The sequence below is a fragment of the Xiphophorus maculatus genome, chromosome 11 (genome assembly GCF_002775205.1).
Source record: "Xiphophorus maculatus strain JP 163 A chromosome 11, X_maculatus-5.0-male, whole genome shotgun sequence".
Lineage (NCBI taxonomy): Eukaryota > Metazoa > Chordata > Actinopteri > Cyprinodontiformes > Poeciliidae > Xiphophorus > Xiphophorus maculatus.
This window is the reverse complement of record NC_036453.1, coordinates 22,539,555-22,564,837: the sequence shown is the minus strand read 5'-3', so window position 1 is coordinate 22,564,837 and position 25,283 is coordinate 22,539,555. Positions and strand designations below refer to the sequence as shown.

The window sequence follows — 25,283 nt, the reverse complement described above, 5'->3', positions numbered from 1 at the left end:
AATAAGAAAATCCATGTAAACTTCCAAATTTGGTTTTAAAAACTGGCTTGCTAATGATTCTGGTATTTTGCAAATATAAATCATTCTATTTTGGCAATTCTACCTCATGTAAACACAACTGATTTGATGGATATAATTGAAAAAAAAAAAGTTTCTCTTTTTCTACGATGCAAGCAAATATCTGGTTAGAACTGCAATGACTACTTTGCTGTCAATAATGCAAATAGATGCCTTTGCATCTATGCTCATTTTACTCTGAAACTTCAGCTTGCATAGATCCTGTTCTATATATTTGCACTTGTTATGCATATCTACTTTGCAATCAAGCCTAATCTGTTAACATCGCTGTGAAAAATTGGGTCACCTGCTGAGTTAGTTTGCACACTTGCCTCCCAACACAATTACAGGCGGGAAGCATTTAGTCAGTTCTTCTTGCTAACCCGCTGCCAGGCTGTACGTGGTTTTGAGTAATTGTAGAATCTGTCTAGGTCATTCCACTTATGGTTTGTTGCACAAATGATTCATCCTCTGTGCCTGTAAGCAACTCTGTCAGCTCTGCTTTATGTCTTCAACAGGTTGAACAGCATCTGCAGCTAAATCTGGTGAAGGAATCTCTGGAGTACAGCATGTAGTTAAACTGTCGGGATAACAGAGTGCTGACACCCTTCGCAGCCGCATCTCATTTTCCCCTGCAGTACAATAAACTAAAGCTGCTAATTCAACAGCGGGTCATAATTATTTTCTATATGACAAAGGAAAATGCGTTCACCTTGAGTTTATAGGGATTTTCTTACATTAAAATATAACCCACCCTTGAGTTTTCTTTTTCTTCGAATCCAAAGCGATCATTTGAATTGTTTATGAAGTTTTGAGTAGGAGTGAAACAACTGCAGAAAAGCCCGGCGAACTTGATTTTCACAGCCTTTATTAATAACATTTTAATCATGGATAGATCTTCATCAGTTCAAACATGTGGACGGCAGTCACACACACACACACACACACACACGCCCACACCCCCCTACACGCCCACCCACACACACAGATTATAAGCCTCGTCTCATTGAAAATGACTATGTATTGGTGTAATGAAAAAACATAAGCAGTTCGGTTACATCTACATACTAAATGCTGCAGTATTACCAGTAAAAGCTGTGATGATCTAGTGTGACATATTATCCCGTCAAGGATAATACCAGCATACATTTTGATGTTGTGATTATCAGTAAACAGTGTTGTACTTTCAAAGCCAGCTTGTTGGTGACTTTAAAAACTCAGACGAAAACACAGCAACATTAACATTTCCTATTGTTCACATGTTAACCCAAGTAGCAGTGCGCTAGCTGAAAAGTCTATCAGACAGCATTCACACTGCAGATTCTCTGTTTGGATCCAGTGACGTGCAGACTTGTTCAGGTCACGGAGTGAACCTGACGAGATTTAGAGCTCCAGCAGCTGCTTATGTCATATGAGTTAAGGACGGACACGAGACGGAGACTAAAGCAGCTCCACGTGTGGTCCAAATATAATGGCAGCAGTTAATAGAAGCACTCTTAGTGACTGGAAAATCAAGATGCTTTTAGCATATTCATTTCATATATTTTTACCGAGATGTTAATGCCTGTGTTCATAAATTTGTTGAAATTTTTGTTCTCTGTAAATTAATTTTTACCCAAAACACAGCTTGTGTTTTGTGCTTGATCTAGAGGAGAAAGCAGCGTGTTTAAATTACATTTGTAATTATAAATCTTATGTTAGGCAGGGACAGTCATGTATATAGAAAATGCACAAAAAACAGAATGCTATTCAAAGTATAAATGCAAGTGCATTTACTTTGGTTATTACTATGGTTATCTAGTACACCCTAAAAAACCATAAAAAGCACAAAATTCTAGCTATAAAAACATATTAGTCATAAACATTGCTATTGCCACCAGTAGCAATAGCAATGCTACTAGTAATAGCAATGCTACTGGTGGCAATCAATTCAGTTTGATATATATATTTTTAATGATCTTATAAAAATATTTACCTTTGGCAGTCAGGTTTTAACTTTTTGCTGTGTGGAAATACATTTTACAACATTTTATTGAACTATTATTGTATAATTTGAAAGTCATAACAAGCAGCTCTACTGAAAAACAAAAACAAATCATTGGTAGAGTAACAGAAAAGATACAACTGATTTGTTAGCTCAGTGAGAATAGCATGACTGCTGAAATAAAAAGGATATGTTATGGAGGAGATATTTGTTCATTTTACTTGTATTTTACTTTATTTTTTATGGATTTGACCACCAGTCATTTAACATCCAAAATATTTAAGCCGATCAAACCTGAAAAGAAAATCTTTAAAACAGGCTTTAAAATTGATGTACTTTCAAGAAAATACATGCAGGACATTATGAATGAGAGAAGGCCTTATATTTAGATAAGCTTAAAAACCACAAAATATGAACAAGTGAAACATTTGAAGACTATTAAAAGCTTCTTATTTAAAATAATATTTAGGATTTTTTTTTAAACGTTTGATAGATTTCCTAATCTTCCACGGTAAAATTGTGATCCCAATTATACTGACTCCTGAGCTGAATGTATCATTTTATGCCTAGTTATGGTGACTGTGTATCATATTCTTTTTAACTAATACAATAAGGTATTTGGCAAACAGGCTAGCATACATCCAAACTATAAACTTCTTGATTTATTCAGTTATCTCTGATTTTTATGTCTTTTATCTCTGAGAGAATATGCATGCTATACGCTTCTCCATGTTTAGCCGCTCGCCACCTGCTTTGTTTTCTTTTGGGCTCTCAGTCGGATTTTAGGGTATTCTCTCTGTTTAGCAGCTGCCTGCCACAGCCATAAACAACATTAAGAGTTATGAGAGCTGTAAGCCGTAAAACAATGAGTCGAGACATCGGTGCAAATAAATGGTAGATTTTTTTTTTTTCGTTCCTGAAGAAAATTGTAGAGAATACATCTATGAGACCTTTTACAGCCCAGCGAATCTGATTATTCTTAGGCAACAGTCGGGCTGCTGGGAAGAAAGGATCTGTAGCCCATCACGGCCAATTCAGCCACATCTTTTTCAAAAGCCTGTTGAATTCCTGACACATTCTTAAAGCCGGGGCTGTCATAGGCAGTGGGCTCAGGTAGGCCACAAGGCAGAAAAGGCTTGCCCTCCATAGGCTGGAGTCCCTGAGGAAATCTGTGAGCAGAAGTGTTAGAGCACTGGCCCGGAAAAGCTGAGACAGTGGTCAGGTAGAGCACTATCCACAATGTTGCTGGCCGCAAAATGAAATTGGTGATGTAGGCTAACTGTCACTCAGTCGAACAGGATTTGCCAGTTGAGCGCGGGAAGTCTAATGGATGCTGTGGGACCGAGTTTAGAGGTGACTTTTTCCAGAGTGATTCATGAGATCAGCAACTTTGATTGATTTGTTTTGTTTTAATCACCACACTTGAACACAACAGCACTCCAGAGGGTTTCTTGTGCACAGTTAATAAAGAAGGCTGACAACCATGTAGTAGGGGTTGCATTTGTGTTACAATGATATCTGTCAAAGTAGAAAAAAAATAAATAAAATAAAACAACTTCATAGTGAATAATAAATGACTGCTTCGTAATTTTAGAATGCAAGATATTACATCCCTCAAGGACATGGCAATGACAACGCCTCGGGCGATTTTCAAACGTGCTTTCCCCCCTCAAGTTAATCCAAAGAACTTCACTGTTTTCAAAAAAAAAAGTTTTGTTTCCTTCTTGCTTGGTATTTAAGTTTAAAAGTTACCCTCTACAATACAATTCTTATATTGTAGAGGGTAACTTTTAAACTTAAAATGCCCAACCAAAATGCTGTGTATTGCAGACAAAATGCAAAAATATTTAAATGAAACATGCAAATTGGTACTGAGAGTAAATCAGGCTAATTAGAAAATCACTGAAAAGCCACTGTAACGTATGTTTTTAATTGAAATCAAACATTGTTGAGAGAGATGGTGATTAAAACTTCAACTACATCATGATAAAAACTGAATAAAAAGAGCAATCATTTGGAACTTTGACATTATAAGGTCTTCATCTTAATATTATTTTTCTTTGAACATGTATGTTTTTATATTTCTGTCAGGATCTGTGCTTTTCTGTGTTTATTTAGAGTTTTCTGTGTCCTTGAGTCTCTTCGTGGTCCTGTCCTCCCCTTGATTGTTCCCAGGTGTGTCTCGTTCTGTGATTACCCGCTGTGTATTTAACTCCACCTGTGTTCCTTGTTCCTTGTCTTGTCAGCGTCGAATGTGCGTTCAGTCCTTTGTCTGGTCCATCCAAATTACCAGTTGCTACCGGCGTTGAGCCCTGGCTTCTGCTCAGTCGTGCTGCCTGGTTGTGTGGATTTTCTGGACGTTCTTTATTAAATTCATTATTCATCTTTACCTGGGTTTACAAGCGTCTGCCTCACCAACACCGCACCGTTTCATGACAATTTCAATGGGTTACATTTCCAATTTGAACAGTTTTCAGAATAATGGAGAGCAGCTGCATGTCATATTAAATGCTAAAAGATTCTAATTTTACTGATGAAAGAGACATCTAAATTTAAAGCCTTCAACAATTCAGTGTTACAGACAAACTAGATGGTGTCAGTTTGATGAGAAAGTGTTTATTTCTATAACAAAAATAAGGTTGGGGAAAACAACTTGCAAACATTACAAAATGCTAAGTGTTCTGTCTTTTTAAATTAAACAAGTGCAAATAAATAAACTAAAGGTCTGATGGACTTCTTAGACGTGAAGTTAATTAAAGATGATTGGCGTTCCAGTGTGATTCATAAAATTTCCCCTGTCAGTCTGTGAAGAAATGACTCTCACCTGCATCACTGAGAGATGTTTTATTTTTCAGCTATTTGCTACAATTATGTTGTTCTATCCATCGGTTTGCTTGCCAAGTTCCAAAATGTTTACAATGTGGCAACAAAATCCTGTTACACTAATTAAAACTGCATTCCCCCCCCAAAGAAGTTTTAAAAGAAAAAGGCTCCCGTCTGTCAAAGAGTATTATACCAACTCGGACAAAATGAAAGTGTTTTGTCCAGAATTATTGTCTCTTGCTGTCACAGAACGGCACAAGCCTTTATTTTTCCCTGCCTGAACACCTGTGATCATCTGATTCCAGTGCTGCTCCACTGACTGCAGCTGGTGTACAACTCTGAGGCTTGAACCAGTGCTGAGAGGTATGAGCAGTGATTCTTCAGCTCTGAGAATTTTGAAATGATTTTATGGTAGATTTTAAGCTGAAGTAATCAATTTCCTACTTCAGAATGCAGAATTGTGTCCAGAGCACATCAGCGTTATAGAGCTGGAAGTGCCATTTATATACCTACAAAAAAAAAAAAGAAGAATATCTGCCGCTATGCATCCATCTAACCTGTGGACACAAAACAACAAGCTGATTTATTTCAGATCTCTCCCCCCAGCGCCTAAAGAGAAACCAAAAGTCTGCAGTGCCAGCTGTTAGCGCCATCACCCAAGAAGACACAAAACACACCATGTGGTGTCTCCTCTTTCGGTGAGCCTCTGCAACATTGCTGTCAATTAGATTAATTTAGAAGTCGCTCATTCAATCTTGAATCATTTTAGACCAGACTTTATTTTTATTGTTAAAATCATTGATTCTCTTGCCTTCTCAATTTACCCATAGCAGACTCAGCTTGCTGCAGGGGCAATCTACTTAGTAATTCAAAACCAAATGACTGTGTGAATATTTCATGTACTCTATGTAGCTGTATTTAAGAGCCTTTAATTGTTAAAATACCCATATTTACTTTCGTTTGTATTTGTTGCAGTTATTCATTTATTAATCTCCATTCTTTCCACTTTTATTCTCTTTCTGTGTTTTTTATTCCCTGTAGGGAGACAGTAGTGCTACTTTTCTTTAAAATGATGCTATAAAGAAAATACTTCGATGTGATTATATACATATGTGAATACAACGCAATAAGATACAATTAAAGGATGGTCAGTTATTACTTCCGAAGGGCACATGTCTGTTGTTATTTAAAGATGCATAGATGGCTCATTTGTGCTCTACTCTGTTCTTTTCTTAATAAGGACTCATCCAAGCTAGTTAAGTATGAAGCTTGCGTTAGTAAGCCTTCCAAGAAAACTGGATTTGTTTTCTGCAAATCTACATGCCTCAAAGAAAATAATACCACTAAAAATACCCCTGATGTTTTGGTACAAAGTGCACCTACATGTGCAGTACACTCCTTCCATCTTATGTTTTTATCTTCTAAGGGATAACAGAGACTTTAACCCCGCTTTAAGTTTTGACATGTTGCAATCCAATCTTCAGTGTATTTTATTAGGCTTTATAGGAGAGGAAAATGTTTTTATTTTGCATTTATAAACCAGACAACTGGTAATGTCTCATCCTGAGCAAGCATAGGGCGACCGTACAAAGGAATAACTCCCATGAAGAGACTTCCAACAGAACCTGGCTAAATATGAGCAACTGTCTGCTGCAGTCAATAGGTTTTTGAAGAAAAAAAGACAGAAAGCAAAGCACTTTTAACAGGAAATAAAATGTATTCATCACAGAGAGTTAATAGCAGCATAAGCTCTGTTTGTGGAATTACCTAAAGAAGTGATGTACTTTAACAGACAATTGATGAGCCAGTAGATTTATGGGATGAAAAACAAAGTACACACAATCGCATCAGCAGCCATTTCTTCTGCTCTGTCCAGGACAAAGATAAGGTCAAAGACATAAATTACTGGGCCAGTTGAATCCTCTATGGGAAAATAGTTATTTGCAGCCATAGATCTCAGTCAATGTCACGCTGTGATGACAATGATAAAACTAATTGATTTTTTCAAACCTCAAAAACCTAGAGCATGGTCAGGATTGTTACTTTTACTGTAACTACTTTCTTAGGAGCACAATTGCTCTAAAGCAGCTTTACTGTTTAGTGTATTTGGTGTTGCTTTGTAGCCCATTTGAAAACAGTATTTTTTTTCTTGATAGAGGCACGACTTCAAAAGACTGTAATGAAGCCTAGGCGCAAATTCAATCTGGAAAACTCTTTTAACGCCACCTGCATCATCCAATTGGTGCATCCCGTTCATCACCGACGACCTATCAACACTGGACCAAGCCACGTCACGTCCAATCACCGACCAAGCCCCAGATGATAAAGACCTCCATCCATGGCACCTCCACCCCTTCTCCTCCTCCACTCTCCCAGTCCTTCAGGCCAGCATCCTTCACCATCTCCACCACCAGTGTCTGGTCCCAGGGGATGACATTAGTATCAGCATCGAGAATGCTCGTCCGAGTTTATCGCTAATCTTTGCTCGATGTCCTCAGCTGGGCCCGAGCGCCAAAGACTTTAATTCATTCATGTCAATAAACTTTTCTAATCGTCTTCTTTCTCCGTCTGAGTCTTTCCAGATTGAAATAAGTTTTGCAGTAATTTCTATCAATTACCTTTCTTCATCATTACAATTAATGGTACAAAATATTGTCTTAAGCTCAACATCTCTACATAGCATGTCCTTGAGCCTGATAATCATTGTGTTTGTGCTAAGCTGAAAAGAAATACAAATAAAAAGTGTATAATAAAGAACAAAGAAGAGAAAATCCTTGTTGTGCACATTTAAATTTTTTCGGAGTTCCCCTCGTGGATGATATCCTGCGTGCGTCACAAATAGCTTCCCTCACATTCAACGAGCTCAAACTGATGGAGTATCTGTGACCACAACGTTTACATATACCAGGGAGGCTCATGAAGGATAGGTGAGCAGATAGTGTACAGGGAACATTTGGACTGATAGATAGTTCAGCCCCAGAGGGCCCTATCATCTGTCATCCACCCTGGGACATGTCAGTGCTGCCTGCAACAGCTGTCCTGCCTCAATTATGAATCATTGGCCATGTCAGGAGACCTCAGACTACCTTATCTACGCCGGTACTGCTGCCAAATGCCCTGAGGGACTTTTTCCTCCTCAACATCTCCCACTTACACACAAATATGCGTGCGCGTGTAGGTGTGTATGTGTCGCTCTGTGACTGTAATGAGAGGTGCCTTTTTGTAAGCGCAGGAATCTCTTCCTCAGCAGACACATTTGTGGGACCAAGTATTTGGCTGAGCAAGCACACTTCTGCACCAAACCACAACTTCATCAGTGGATCTAAACACTATGCCACCAAAAAAATAAAAAATTGTTGATGTAAGACAAAAATGACTTTTTTTCTTAAGAGAGATTTTTGTTCTTTTTTTTTAGCACCTACAAAAGAAGAAAAAATCTGAACAATGGAAGAAATGCAACACCGTCCTCCAAGAAGAAATGCTTTCACTTCATGTTTTCAGCTCCTACCGAGCAACTCTTTCAAACGTCATTTTTCCAAGGAACTAATCAAAACTAGAAAGTCGAGAAAGTTGAAGGTCATCTTCAGCCTAAAACTGCAGTCTTTTCAAACAAACTGCTGCAACAAACACAACATCCTTCAAGGCTGTGGGACAACAGGCAGGCCTCCATCGGCACAAGAGCACAAAGCATGAAAAGAAAGATATTTCAGGAAAAATTTCAAAGACTGGAAGCATTTGCAGGATTGAGTGCTTTGGTTTCTGAGTTAGTCCCTTTAGAACTGCTGCAGAGGAGACGACTGAGATTAAACAGCCACAGATATGAAGATCCTATCCTTTTCCAAACAGAAAGCTGCTTGGTCTGGCGTTTAATCTTGACTAGAGTCACCCTTAAAAAAATAAAATAAATAAATAAATAAAGATACAAAAACATCTACAGGGGGGCTCTGAAACAAACAATCTGTCAAACAGGCCCACTGTTCCACACGTGACATATCGTTGTTATTTGCTAATGTATTCATTTATCTGCTTGTGCCGTGCACAAGATGAGTGAACCGTCCTCGGAGAGCGTGTCTGACTGATGTTTCATTGTTGAAAACATCTGGCGCTGCTCTGCCTCACACATTTACACTGACTCACAGGAGCCATTGCTAAGGTGGAAATGGGACTCACGTAATCAAAATGATACAGAGACACAATACATGGAAAATAAATGACCCAGCTGCTGCGGGCAATGAATCAACAGCTAGTGGACTCGCCAGCTGCAGTGTCATCATTACCATGATAAAACCCAGTGGATTATACTGTGGGACATACTGGTTATGTGCCCTGTCCTTACAGCCTCTATCTCTGTCTCGCATTCGAATCGTCTCGGTGCTCCATGCAGAGGCAGTGTTTTTGAGCCTTCCCGAATAAATTCATCCAGAAAGACACAGAAAGAAAAACAAAACAAACAAAAAAAGGGCTCATAGAATTCATTATAATGAAATGGTATCTTAATTGAACATTCACCTTTTCATAAAACAGCCAAGGCCATTTCCCGTTTTCCATGTTGTTTAAAACAATGGATTTGAATAAATTAGCAAAGAAAAAAAAAGCTGAATTTTAATTAGAACGTCATTGGGCCAGCAGATGAATACAATACAAATATGTTTGTTTTCCCTCTTGTCTCATCTACACAAGCAGTAAAACAAGCAGTCTGAATTTAACCAAGAAGACGAGTGTAACATTTCGAATATATGGGAAATTTGATTGTTTTAGCTGAGTATGGAGCGATTTATTATTACTTTTTCATGCCGTTGCTGTTTTATTAAATGTGTCTGGACTTTGGGCTGTATCAGCCTTACAATCACTGAGTCGTTTTTATCGCTCAGATATACTTATTCATGGTGTCACAAGTTTAGGTGAAATTTTGGCTTTCTGATACATCCGCCTCCCTTTTTCAGATCATTCATTGGCTCAGTTTCTTTAACGTAGAGTACATTTATGAATAAATTACGATTTGCTCATTACTCATCGTGTATTTTCACCCTCTACCTCCCACCATGCTGCTGAAACAGTAGGAGGGAACTTAGACTTCTGCCAGACAGACTTCTTCGTCGATGACAGCAAGCTGGGTGGAGGAGCAATTAGTGTCACCTGAAAGCTTTCCTCTCGGGATGGCTGGGCCCCATGAAAACTCATCTCTGCAAAGCCTAGACACCCTAAAGAGCCCATCAAGATCAGGCTAGCCATCTTCATGTCCTGGCTTACTAGCCCACATCACAGCATGATGAAGGTTTTCCTTTGCCTCATCTCAAGTTGATTAAAGCCTGGAAGCCTGTCCTGGTTCCCATTACTCAGTCAGGCTGGCTCTGCCTCTGATGTGTCGACTATGTCCTGTGTCACTTATGCAGTGTCCCTGAATCAAAGGATGTTTGAGGGGGACGGGGGGAAGCTCCCATTCATATGTGAATTTTAAAAAGAAACTTGGATGTTTTTTTGTTTTTCTTTTGTTTGCTTTTTTTTTTTAAATAAGAGCCGACACTTGTTTGTGTTGGAAATATTGCTATTTCTCCAAACCCTTTTCATCCGACCAGAGCGCTAGCAGCCACCAAACACCAACAAAAACAAATTAATTCCCTCGCTCATCAGCCACCCTCAGCCAGGGTCAATGCCTTGAGAATTTTGCTTCTTTTTGTAAGAAATACTGGAATTAAAATGAAAGTGCACGAATCAATACGACAATTCAACCAGCAATGAGAGGGACCTGCGTGTCAAGTATTGGTGCCGCTTATTAACATGCCTATTGATTGGAGTCAGAGGAGCGTGGTCGCCGAGGCAGCATCAAATACCAATCGTTAACCCTCAAGTCGGGATTAGCTGTAAACACTTGGCATGCTCTGTAACATCTCAATCCTTAGGGTGCATTTCATTGATGATCCTCCTCAAACAAAAAGAAAAAAAAACAAGAGAAAAAACCTTAACTTAGGCGGAATACATTTGCACACAAAGCCTTGAGCTCACGATGTGCTTTTAAATTGATTTCGTACCGTCTAGAAATTTGTGAAACAATATTCATTCGTCTCAATTTGTGAAACTTGGAAGCTTTAATTTGCCCCAATGAGACTCAAGACAATTGTTTTATATTTTAATATTGTGAACTTATGAAACAAATACGTTTCTCTGTATGTTATTAAGTTTTAAATGTGTTATATGTACTACTATATTCTCTTAAGTCTATGATAATAAAACATGTTTTTGTATTTTGTTATTTGAGCAATTTTGCAATACAAGCTGTCACTGAAAATCCTATATTGCATATTTATCTATGTTTAATTTAGAAACAAATTGCCAACTAATAACAAAAAATGAGGTTATATATGATCAGCTATACAAAACATATTCATCCCTTCTAAACTTTTCACATTTTGTTTCACAAACTCTGATTTTATTTGGATTTTACAGTGATACACCATCATCATAAAATACTACTTAAGCGGAAGGAAAAAGAAAGCAAGTTTCACAAAAGGAAAATCTGATTATTATGTTGTGCATATACTCATACTCAGCCAGTTTTATTTAATTATTTGATCAATTAATTTAAATGTGTACATTGTTATTTTTCTTTCCCTCTCAGGTGGGATTTTCATGCTTATTCGAGTCCAAATCTGAACTAAAGTGAAAATCATGGGCAAGACTTTACTGACTTTTTCACACACTCCTCATTCAGGCTAAGTGAGATTGCAATAGTTTATGCAAATATGCAATCGTGGCAGACACAAAATGACTTGTAACTGAAACAAAAATATGGCTCTATAATTTATTGACTTTTTGAGTTTGCAGCTGTAATATGACAAATTGGGACATTAATAAGAAAAATAAATAAATACTTGAATAATATAGAGTGAATAAGCTATAAAAACACCATGAGATGAGAGGATAACAAAAAGGCAAAAAAATGTAAATAATGAGAATAAAGAGAAAGTCCTCTCTACTATTTACTTAGACCTTTTCACTTCAAGTCTGTCAGCAGATGGGAACACTTAAATCAGCCATTACGACATTGCAAAAAGCCCAATGTTCACTTCTATCCCCTGTGCTTCTGACACATTCCTACATTCTGCTATAGAAATACTGGAAGATGTTCCAGTAAACAGGCCAATCAGTGTGTTTGCACAGCCTCCTAGGAAAACCCAGACCCAGGCAGGTAAATCGGTGAGAAAAGAAGATGCAGAATTCGGAGGACAGATGGCCTGGAAGGAGCTGATAGCTAGCTTTACCCCAACAAGATTTATTTGATCACAAGGAAAAAAGCTCCAAAACAGATTTTAAGCCCTTTAATACCATAGCCCAGCAATAGAAAATCTCCATCTGTCCTGTGCTAAAACTTATCGCAGAAGTGACAGTGGTGAGGAAGAATATGGGAATAGGGAAAATATTGACTTAAAATATGATCAAAACACTGGAAAAGAAAGTTCATGGGTAGTTTACATTATAGTGAAACTACATTTTCAAACTTTAATTTTCATTACCTAATGTTAGTATTTTCTTAAATGTATCTATATTAATAGTGCTGTAGACTTTAAAATGAATAAAAATATGAATACACCTGCTAAACCTGTAATAATAACTAAAATTAAAGAAAAAAACAAATGACTATACAAATAAAGATACATACAGTTATGTGTAATTTTATACATTATATATGATGAAACAAAACCTTCTTTTACTAATGTAAAATGATTTTTGTTTTTGTTTTGGGGTATGCAGGCTTGCCAAGATTATTTAAATCTCGTAAATGTTACAATGAAGAAACACTTTTTCTTTTTTTATATTTTTTTCTAAACTTGAAAATGTGGACATATTTTTTCCACTTGTATATGGCTGAACAACTTTTTAAGCTCTGTCTAAATGTTTATACACAATCTTCTTTGCTCATGATGTCAAATATGCTGTGGAGGGAACCAGTTCCCACACACTCTGATGCTGCCAGCCCCATACTCCACAGTCAGGGTGCCGTACTCGGGACTACACAGTTCCCTCTTTCTCATCCAAACATAAAATTCACCAGTATTGCCCAGCACCTAAATTTTAGTTGCATGAATCCACAAGACATGCCTCCTAAAATCAAAGTCTTTCTCTTAGTGAATTTGAAATCTATGATATGGCATTTTTATGTTGTTTTTGGGGTAATGGCTGCTTCTTCTCTGACTGACACTTCAACATACATCAACACATGATAAGAAATGACTCGTCTCAACTTCAATTAATATTTTCACATGGTCTTTTGCTTTTGATTTGAAGTTGATAAGCACGTTTCACACTAAAACATGTCCAATATTAAGAAAAAGAACCCACGTCCTTCCGGAACAGCATGATTACTGGATATTTCTATCTTACTCATACATAATATAGGTAAACAGATGAACTGTGGTATTTCTTTAAATTAAGAATAGTGAAAGAAAGTTTTATATTTGAATTTAAACCTACAAACGATTTTTTTCCCCATCTATTAATACCATTTCTTTTTTCCAAGTCATTTCTCATCAGTTTATATCGCAAACTTCGATGATTTTATGCTATTTTCATGAGTATCTGCTACACTGATCAAATATACCTGACTTTATTAAGATCAAGTTAAGTGAGAACTAAAAAAGGCAGTACTTTTAAAACACAGAAGGCAAAAAGCTTCCCATATTTATAACATTATTTATCTTTGTGCCAAAAGTTGATATATCAGCCTCTTAATATTCTCACAATAATTCCACAAATAAATCATAATGCGGTCAGAAACACCAGCTGGGGCAATGCATTATGTGCTGCGAGAGGGGTAGAACAGTGGGGCTGAGGGCAGTAAATTCTCCTGCTACATTTATCACCCTCCTTCTCTCACAAACTGCCAGACTGCTAAAAATAATGTAGACTAAATGCAGGAATTGTCTCATCACATTTATTTCTTGCCCATATTTTTGATCCCACGTTCAAGCATCTTTGAGTGCTGGAAGTGGAAATCTGTTTGTTTGTATAAGATGTCTGACTGAAATAATGATTTAAAAAAAAAAGAAGAAAAAAAACAGTATGTGAAAATATTCATTTCAGTCTTCACATCTGTCCTCCAGATTAATCCGTTAATTTAATTACCATGCTCTGCCCTTGCAAACTGCTGGACTGTCAGCTATAATGAAAACCTCCTTCCGTAACGAAGGCTGGCTGCCAAACTATGAACATGCACTTCAACCATAATGTCTCTCCTACAGCTCATCACCTCAGAGCTGTCAGTGAAATGTCAGCCTGTGATTGACACTGCAAATTATAAGACCAAGACCAAGGAAATTGATTGAACTTTGGAATCATTGCAAGGATGGTAACTTTGACTTGATTTTTCTTGGAATCATATATATATATATATATATATATATATATATATATATATATATATATATATGATTATAAAAATTAATTATTATTTTTTAAATAATAATAATTATTTAAAAAATAATTATTATTATTTAATATTTTTTTATTTTTTTCAGAACTTTAAGATGGGGTACCTTCACTTTTTTTTGTGGTTTTACTACAGAAAAATAACACCTGCTTGTTTTGTGTTTGGGAAAATGGCCAGCCAGTCTTACTAGAATTTACATTACCAGTAACATTTTTCTTTCCTATTTTCATTCATACATGCAGTGGCATCATTCATACAATTTTGATTTATTTGCAGAAAAACTAACTTTTTAGACATTTTGATCAGAACAGCATGCAATTTTCCCATTTTGTAGCTCCTGTTAATATTTTTTTTAACGTCTGTCTATCTGTCCAAAGTTTCAAGCATGGTTTCCATCACTCCCTACAAGTACAGTGCCAAAGAAATTAAAACTAAGGCAAATATTATTCTACACAGATAACATTTTTGTAAAGTAGCACACAGATACTTTCATGTCTGTTAAGACAAAATCTGAATATTCTTGTTGCCCCTACCTAAACATTTTGTGCCTCCATCCTAGGGGAGGCAGGTGTCACATTTTTTCCGAAATACTTTCAGCTAAAGAGTTATAAGGTATGCTAGATGTCTGCAGCTCTTTGAAAGAAAGCTGTAACAAGTTGCGTTTGACATTTGCCACAACCATGTGGAAAAAGCTGCTCTGGTCAAACAAAGCAAAACAAAAAATGTAGTTATTGAACTTCAACAAAACGAGATATGTGGCCAAAAACAAACTGTACGACATCCTAAACACATCAACCCTGAGGCTGCTACCAGCATTATGAATGTGGGGTTACACTTTTCTTTTTAAAAGAGAATGGGGTGAGTTGATAGGAAGGTGGATGGAGCTGAATTAAGGACAAAACTTGATTAGAGGCAGCTAAAGACATGAGCAATATTCAGCTTTCAGCAGGACCACTATCCTCAACATACAGGCAAGCGCTACTATAAAATGTTTTAGATCAAAGCATATTTGTGTGTTCAAATGGCCTAGTCAAAGTCCAGACCTTCAAAATCTTTAAAGAGTTTGTGGGACTTGAAAATTGTTGTTTGTGCTCTCCCTCCACAAAGATGAAACATATTTACTGTTCTGACAAGCTGAAATCTAAGCAACATTGTTGCACATTTTTCAAACAATTTTTCACAAAGCGATCCTTTTAGAAAAAGAATAAGCTGAAGGAGTGGACAAACTTTACATCAATATTTACAGTTTTAAAAAGTTTAGCTGTGTTAAGTCTAAAATTGCAGATCCCAGTAAACCATTTGCACATTTTCTCTTTTAAGAACCACACAGACTGAGCAGTATTGATTAAATGTCAATAATTGAGTTAACAAACTGAACTTGGAATTTGTTTTGAGACGTAAAACATTAAAATGAGCTGCAACAACTTAAAGTCTAAATTTTATTAATCTGTTTTGATAATCAAGTCACAGAATCCTGGTGCCAGTGATTTGTACCTGAGAAAACTCATGACAGAAAATTATTGAGAAACAATGATCTAAACAGAGAATAAAACTATGCATGTACCAAGTTTGTCTAATCTTATCAAAGGAAATACAGTACAGACCAAAAGTTTGGACACACCTTTTTATTCAATGAGTTTCCTTTATTTTCATGACTATTGATATTGTAGATTCACACTGAAGGCATCAAAACTACGAATAATACATGTGGAAATATGCACTAAACAAAAAAGTGTAAAACAACTGAAAATACCCCTTATATTCTAGTTTCTTCAAAGTAGCAACCTTTTGCTGCGATTACTGCTTTGCACACACTCTGCATTTTCTTGATGAGCTTCAAGAGGTAGTCACCTGAAATGGTTTTCACTTCATAGGTGTGCCCTGTCAGGTTAGTAAGTGGGATTTCTTGCCTTATAAATAGTCATGAAAATAAAGAAAACCCATTGAATTAGAAAGGTGTGTCCAAACTTTTGGTCTGTACTGTATCTGTGATAGTTAACAAAGCATTTGTCTCTAGAAGAAGCATTCTAGTTCATAAAGGAAGAAAGTAAATAAATCACAACCACAAGAAGAGTATTTGGGATCATTGGTCATTTGTATAGCATAACAAAGTGAACCAACGATGGTTCTAAATCTCCCAAAGTACAAGTGACAATGTATAGCACATTTCATTTTGTTGAATATGTGATTTCCTCTTGTAACTTTTGTATATTTTATAACTTGCAAGATACAAAAACTTTCTCCTCTGACTGTCAGAAGGAGGTACACAGTAGCCCCCATCTGTTTGCATAGTGCTTGAAAAGAATGACTTCCTTTTGGGTTTTCATGGAGCCTGGCTGAACTTTTTCATAAACTTACAAAAAAAATGTACCCGAGACACCACAAGCAGTGAAAGCCAAAGGCTGATACATTAAACACATGTGGCTCAGTGAGTGTGTGCGCAGGTAAGCATGTGTCTACTCATAAGTAGTTCAAAATTTACTTAAGTTATCCAGAGAAAGCTTTTGGAGAAAAGCACATTCTCAAACATATACTCCGTCAAGACTTATCTTAGCCCTCCAGAGGCACAAGACAAAGCTTGTGCATTTTAAAGTCTCCGGTGGTAAATGAAGCGTTTGAGGAATTGCAAATGCCGAGGAACATGCTCACACTGACAGTTAATTTTTATAACCTTTTGTGAAGAGACTTACTGAACAAACATTCAACCTCAGATGAAGCCCCGTCTCTTTTGCCCCCATCCACCCACTCACTGCAGCGAATTCACTGTCTGCATGTCTCCAACAAGCGACAAAACGCCAGCGAGTCTTCCCTTGGCTGAAACTAAACCAGAATAAGTCAGGTCTGTTCACTCCTTGAATAAAACATTGTGGTGCTAAAGGATGTCAGTTTAGCAGGTGTTTCCATAAGGACCACAGTTTAAATCAGCTAACTTTTCACCATGCACTGCTCCCTCAGCTTTAATAAACCTTCTGATATCTTTGATGGTTTTTCTTTTGGTTGGCTAGCCTACATATTCAAATTATATTGTTTATTGTTTTCTAGCATGTCTGTCAGGTTATAATAAGTTGAATTTGTAGTAACAGACAACACGTTTTGATCTACTTAAAGTTCCCACAATCCCCTCCTCACCTTGTCCTGCAACAAACAGAAGATTACTCAAAGAATTGAGGGGAAAAGACTTAAGATAACTCATTCTAGGCTGACAGAACAGAAAACAAAAGCTTTGATTGGACCTTGGGGTCTTGCTTACTGTTTATTTTTATTTTCTTCCAAAAAGCCAGTTAATCCGACTTTAATGATGTGTATTTGAACCTACCAGAGATGTTCCCAAGTATTTTTTCCCCAAATGTAAGTCTAGTATGTAATTGAAATATCTAATGTTTGAAATAAACATTTGCTTAATGAATGTATGCCTATAACACTACAGTGCTGTAGGATATGAATTCCAGTTATGGGCTCTTTTATATATTCATGCCCCATTTAACACGTGGACATATGACAACTTTTATAACACTTAATTTAAAATAAAGAACTGCAATAAAGCTGCCTGAAGTGTACCCAATGACCGCTGGAGGTAAGCACCAACCTTACAAGGATAAGCAATTATAGACAATGGGTAGATGGATAGAAACTGTTATAAATACTATGAAGTATTTTGGGAAGTTGTTATATGTCCCATGAGAAAGAAAACTGAGACTTTTCTGAATTCAATAGAAAATGTTATTTTTCTAAGCCATAGATTTATTGGTAATGACATTGTTGACAGCTTTTAATTTTTATGTTTGTCTTGCTCAATGTTTCTTTTTCCTTCTTATTCTAAGTTAGAGATTATTCAAGAATCATTGGAAACTAGCATTGGAAGTGAGCAGAGTATTCAAAGATTGTCCTCAAGTAAGAGTATAACTACTTTAACATATTTTTACTAAAAAGCAGGCATCCAAAACACAAAAATACTGTACATAGTTATGTGCAAACTAAAAGAATTACAAATATAGAACACAATAACAACCAACAAATTCATGACAAAACAAGAAGTCTCAATTCAATTAACTGTAGATATGTTTCTCATGCATTTTTGGCTTAAATATGTTTGTTTTTCATTTAGTGAAGTTACTATCTGGGTAGAGTAATCAGGAAGTTCACTCAAGCAAGAGTAGCAATATTCGTAATAATATTTGTCAAGTTAAATAAAAACAAAAGTAAGGTCTAATAAAACAACTCCTAGATGTACATTTTTTCCCAAAATGATATTCCAGTAAATGTAGAATATCAACTGGCTGTGCTGGAAACCATGTTACAAATCCTAATTTACATTTTTTGTCATTTCCATAAATGTACATTTGTTGCAATTTATGCTATACATTATAAACTGTGGAGTATGGTGCAATCTATTAAGTGCTGAGTGGTTTTATCCTGAAAAGCCAAACATGTATTTGATAGTGGCAATAGCAAAATAGTGAAAAAATAAGATGAGAGTTGAGGAAAAGTTGGGTTTATTTTAATTTGAAATTGCTGATCTCTTGGTGAGAGGCATCAATTTGGTCATCATTAAGAAGCTACAGCCAACGTAAAAATATTGCAGGGTAACAAATCAAACAGAATATGTGCATTTCACACTGGTTCATGTCACAGCCTTATAACAAATGACAAAGATTGTTCATGATTCTGTCAAATCTGAGGTATTTTTTCTTTTTTGCTCCTGAAGAGCAACTTGAAGTAAAGTCAAACATTTGAGTCACAGACTTTGATGTCATTTCTGGAACCTACTATAGAAAACTAGGGAAGTTTTAGAGAGATGAACAATAAAGTGTCCAGCACTTACCTGAACCTCAATGCCATATCCTAGGTAGACAGTAATCAAGTAGGTGCATTCCACCCCACGGTCAACGTGCTGCTGGATTTCAATGTTGCCCTCGGACTCAGTAAAATTCATGCTGCATGGCTCTGTTGGAGAGAGCAAAAATAAAAGTGATTTCCTTTTTTTTCCCCTCATCGCCAATCTTTCTGACAGCCCACCTGTGTCTCTCCATGAACCTCATAACCCTCCAACTAACTCGGCAGATATCCTTTTTGATATCGCTTATCTGGGCCCTCAGCCCTCTGTGACCAGAGGAAAGGACAGGCAGGACACATCAGGCAAAAAAATCAGATTGTTTTTGACACATGAGCAACTCCGTTATCCCGTGTGGAGGGATGAATAGCAAGCTGTGTGTGCAGAATGGAAAAAATGAACAGACGTGATGCTGATGACCTGGTGCTTAATTTCTTCCCTGCTGGGAGAAATGGGTTAAGCCTTGCAGAATGATGCACCCAATTCTGAGTATTTATTTAATAAAAAAGAAGAAGACTATATGTTAATTCCAGTTATAACACAAAACCCTTTTTTTGTGGAAGACATTTGAAGGTCAAAATACAGCATCTACACACTGACCTGATGTTTGCATTGTGGTGATGATAGTTGTGATGATGGTCGTAGATGCTGAGCTGGGATCTTCTTCTTGAAATGACGAAGGAAGCTTAGAGATCAGGTGATCGGGGTTCAATTTCTCTCTGGCCTGGTCTTTCTTCATAATTGTTGAAAAGGGTCCAGGTGTGGCATCAATGGGAAAATATCTTTCCTTTGAGGATAAGATAGCCACTGGAATGCCTGGCCCTCTGCTGTATGGTGTCACTTGAGTAGTGAGGGAATCTGTTGTTGGCTCTAAATCGCCTGAATCCTTCATCTTCTCCTTGGGTGATTTCTTCAGAGGGAGAGACACGGGCGGTCCCGGTGTTGTCGGAGAGTATGTGGTAAGTGGAGAGGTGGCAGGCTCCGTGGCAGTAGTGGCAATGTCTGAGAAGGCCGGGGCATCCTTGTGGGCCACGATTTGAGTGACAGTGTCGCCCGCATTTGGAGTCGAGATAAAACCGGGCATGGTGGGGTCTCCAACCACAGAGCCATCCTTCTTGAAAAAATGCTGGTCTCCCTGGAAGTCTCTTGTGAGTAGGTGTTCATGAAGCAGCAGACCCTTGAGGATAGGCCGGTGGTTGGGCATGTTCATCGGTGAGACAGTGGTGACTGAGTGAACTTCACTTTCTGTGTCCTGTGTGGGTAAATAAGTGAAGAGGTCCCTGTCTCCATCCAACGCCTTCTTACTGATGCTGTTCATTTCTTTTGGACCTGAGGGTAAAATAAAAAACTTGATTAGACAAACATGTCATAGTCTAATGAACTATAAAATCCTGGAAGCCTGTAGGCTACCAAAATTGTGCGTAACAAAGTGTGAGGCTTTCCTCTTGTGTAATTCTATCTCTCATTTTGTTACTGCCAATAATTCAATACGTCTCTGAGTAATTGCCTTGTTACAATGGAAACTGTCAAGAGGTAGGACATAAGAAGCAAATGAGGCCTTAAAATGTATGTTCTGTAAGAAACAAAACAATTCCATTTAAAAATCAGAGCAACTTTGACCTAATGGTTAAACCCCACGGCATCTGTTGAAATTGTTAAATATGATGCATTGCAGCTAAAACCTTCATACGAGGTAAAATGAAAGATAATAGGAAAACATGATGTGAGGATATAAATTTGTTGACTATAGGAACAGGAGGGTATGAGAGTCTGACAATATTATAGCCTTAACTAACCACTTCATGGCATCATAGTGTTTAAACTGAAATTTTGTGATAAAAATACACAAAATCATCTAATTCTTTTTAATATATAAATCTCTTTTCTTAACATTTGGTTAACATAAAAGCAAAAAAAAAGTATTGCATGATTATGACAGTATGTACTGTATGTGTTCAGTAAACTGGCAGTAAAATGTTTGCAATACGTGAAGACCGGTGACATCAACAGCAACCATAACAGCAGCTACAATAGATTCTAATGATTTCTATTACCTCGAACTGCAAGAAGGCAAAAATAAGCTTTTGGATGACATAGTTGGAATATTTAATCACTTTGTGTGGATGATTTTTTTCTCTAAATATTCTAAGAATTTTAGTTTGAACAGAATGAGACGTTTAATTAAAGCAGTTGTGAATGTGATATGCAACACTATCGATGGGAAGGTAGGTAACGTAAGAGGAGGGTTGCTGAATAAAGCATCCCATAAACCATGTTCTTGTTCTTTATCACTGTTGCAAGAGTGGAGTGAGTAATCTATTTAAACTAAGAATAAACACTGAAGAATGGGATTCCAGCTCAAGAAAAGTAAAAGTTTATGAAAAGAATTTTAAAAAAAATGTATGAGATAAAATTTGTTATGATAGTCCTTGAGTTGGAGAGCTGCCCACAGCATTTAGCGCCTGTGAGACAGTAAAAAAAATGTGTTTGTTTTTTGGGTTTTTTTTCAGGGTTTCTGTACCCAGACCATTCTGAAAGCAGTGACTACAGGCTTATAGATAGCAAGTTTAATAAAACCAAATTAAAGAGTTGCTGGCACCAGGATTGAAAAAAAATAGCCAAAAGAAATTCTCTGTTTTCTTATTAGGTGGAAAGATGTACTCACCACCACAACATAAAGGTGAACAAATAAAAAAAAGGTAGATAAAGAAGACAAAAAGCAATGAATAGATTAACTTTGGAATATAAAAAGCATACTGTATGTAGTCAGCCTCGGTACTTTAATGAATAAGAAAGAGATAAGAAAAAAATGCTTTCTCTTTCAACATTATAAAATGTCACCGCACAATGAAGTATATGTTCAGCAGTATGCAAAATAAATCTGCAGACTTTAGTAACAGAAAATGAATGATGAAACTGAGAAAAAAAAACTCGATATACCATATGTTAGCTAACCCTATCTCTGCAGTACCACCTTATTAGCATCAAGCCGCAGTAAAACAAAATTCATAGCAAAAATCATTAATTCCTCCAATTTCCTTCCAGGAACAGAGAGCGAACCTTGCCTTTAAAATAAAACCACATGAATAAAAATCATTCCACAGTATCATATTTCTTCATTTCAAACTTCAGTAAAGCTTTTACCACTCACACTAGGACACAATGATCAATCACCTCATGCTATGTGATTCTGCAGTTAAGTAATTGCACTGTGTGTCCAAAAGGACAAGTATATTCCCCATTTTCGGCTGCAGTTTTCTCGCTTCGGCTCTTAGGAGAAATCTAACAAATAAATTGTTCTCACTGCTGCAAGGCGTCAAATAATCCAGACAGTTTTTCAGCAAAGAGGGAATACTAGAAAGGCTCTGATGTAAGAGCTATTCTGAAATGATTAAACGTTTGCCAGCAGAGTCTACTTTCACATGCTTAGGATATTGTTCATGTTACCTTGACATTGGAGATTCTTTTTTCTGGTTTGGTTGACATAAAATAATACGAGAAGCAAGACAGATAACAATGAGTGTCTGCTTTACTTTTCCATATTTACATACATCTTTCAGACTTTTCTGAGACCATAAAAAATACTGTTTATATAAAACAATAATAGGCATTTCAAACATTGTTTACAAGGTACACATGATACATAACTGCTAACAACGATGGAAAAATGTAGTCAAAATTGAGAAAAAGTTTAAATGATTCTTCCTTGTGTTTGTTAATGTGTCAATGTGAAATAATGCCGTCAGCTTTGACACCTTAATTAGCTTCCATATGGGGTGGCTGTTCTTCTTAATGAGGCAGAAAAACTGCCAACAGATTTTTATTTTTTATTTTTTTAGATGAAAGACTGTTGACAGGGGCTGCAAATTAGTGAGACCTCCCTACAGCACCTTAAAAAATATGTATCTCCTTGAACTTTTTTTTACATTTTGTCAGGTTGAAGCCACAAAACTTAACGTATTTTGAATTGATATACTTTAATATATTTACTCTGATCTTATTTACCAACACAAACTAGCACATACTGTATTTGTACATTGCAAGAAAAGTGATGCAAACACTAAATTTAAAAAAGGTTATTTTCTAAAATTAAGAAATATGTGTCAACTCTGTATAGCCAAATATTCTCCCACAGCAAGATGCTGCAAGCACCAAATTTTCCCGTGGGGATGATGTGTTCAAGACAATGTGTCATGTTGGATTTCTGAAGTAGATATTAGAAACACTTTGATCTTGTTTGACCAACTGGCCTTGATAAATTTTATTTGTGATAAAATAAAAATAGGACTGATTGCAAATGCATGCCACACTTATCAGTTGCTGTTTAAAAACAACAACAAAACATTTCCCTTCCCTTCACAATTATAATACAAGGTACTGTATATAGATTTTAGTGACAACACACAAAGAGGACCATTGACAGGGCTTTAGTTGGATATAAACACCAAAAGATTTCTAAAGTGGTATACAACAACTTGGACTTTTGAATGATGCATAATTTTAAGCTAACTTCAGTAAAAAGAAACTGTGATGAGCAATTCATCAAACGAACCTCAAACGTGTGTTTGAGAAAAACTTCCCTTGAGTCACAAATTCCATTTTAACTTTGAAGCTAAATATAACTTTCACTTAGAAACAAGCTAAAGTATTGTTGAGTTAGACATGGATAAAATCTTTATTCAGCATTTAAAACCCTCATTATTTATACATTTTTAGGAAGCATGACTAAAATCAATGAATTATTTAAAAAAAAGACTGAGACAGACCAAACTGAAAGTAAAGTCGGGCTTACATGGAGTGATCAACCATCACAGGAAAAGCTTTTGTCGAGACAGAATGGTAAGGAAGTTTTAGTTACACTGATCTGGTTTGCCCATATTCAAAGGGTGGGGATATAATGTAAAAATCTGCTTTTTAAAGATTCTTAAAACCTTATAAAGTTATCCACTTATGAAAACATACCTGCAGTGTTGCTTTGCTTCTTCCATGCATGTTTGAGAAACCCTCGACTCTCCTCTGGCAGCCAGTCAGCTTTTTAGAATATATTTAATATTCTTAACACTGAACACATACGTCTCCAATTAGATGTGTATATAATTGAATCTGGAATGATTCCTAAAACTGAGCACATTGAAGTTTTAAATATATAATGGTATTTAAATAAATGTCAAAATTACCTGAGCCTTGTAGAAAATCTTTTTGCTCATAAAACTTTGAAAGTAATTGAACGCCCCAGCAACGTTCTGCTGATGCAGAGTCATTTTAACACATCTAATAAAAGATTGATCAAGCTATTCAAAAGGCTCGGGTAAACAATTTTGTTACAAAGCCTGTCCCAAGCTGACGGAACTGACACATGCTTTTACATTTTGCACTGACAGACACAACAGCGGAGCATTTATCTTTCTTGGCAGCAGAAGCGATTCAAAGACGTTTCTGATGTTTTAGGATGGAGCAGAAAAAAAACATTCCTCGTAGCCTTATTCTGTCACAACAAGAGCAGCTAAACAGCACTATAAAGGCAAACTAAGCGTATTTGACATGTCCCACTCCCAGACAGAATAAGGAGAGTAAAGAGAGGTCTTCATAAATGATTGAAGGGTGCACCACTGCACCCCCTCCTTCCCTTCTTCGTAAAAGCAAACTACAGAGGAATCTCAAGTACACACTACTGTACGATAAAGATGGGGAATAATCTTTAGCCAAGATGGATGTTATAGCTGCTTCAAATCAGACTCTTAACTAATGCCTCCTTTATGCTTTCTTTGCTCATTTATTTTTTTTGTCTCCATCTCTGCTTCTATGTGTGGTACAGATTTTGACCATGCAGTTGCTGTCCTTCAGTAAGAATATCGAGCGTACACCGAGAGAGAGAGAATGGTAGAGGACTGGGCTGGACTAGAGTTTCTCATACACAGATCTATACAGGATCAATGGGTGAAGGCAGGAGACCTCGCTGTAGTGATTACAGAAAGGAGAAGTGGAGCTACCATATTGTTCAGATCTCTAAAGCTTAATTGGGTGTTTATGGGTGAGGTTTTTATGAGGCACAGCATAAAACATTTTTAATTTGAAAGTGTCATTAGTGTTGTGTGTTTGACAGCTTTTACTTCCTATGAGTCCTGGGAGCGTGATAAGAAAACACCTCGATATTTCTCATGCAA

General features: G+C 36.7%; 1 protein-coding gene across 1 annotated transcript in view; it reads right to left on the bottom strand.

The window, feature by feature from the left end:
- The window catches only part of sez6 (seizure related 6 homolog), a 113,828-nt gene that overhangs the window by 37,677 nt on the left and 50,868 nt on the right, over positions 1–25,283 (bottom strand). The window contains exons 2-3 of the mRNA XM_005803614.2: positions 19,720–20,448; positions 19,111–19,232 (exon numbers count right to left, since the gene is read on the bottom strand). Of these exons, the coding sequence (XP_005803671.1) occupies positions 19,111–19,232; positions 19,720–20,448 (851 nt within the window). The remainder of the gene's footprint in view (positions 1–19,110; positions 19,233–19,719; positions 20,449–25,283) is intronic.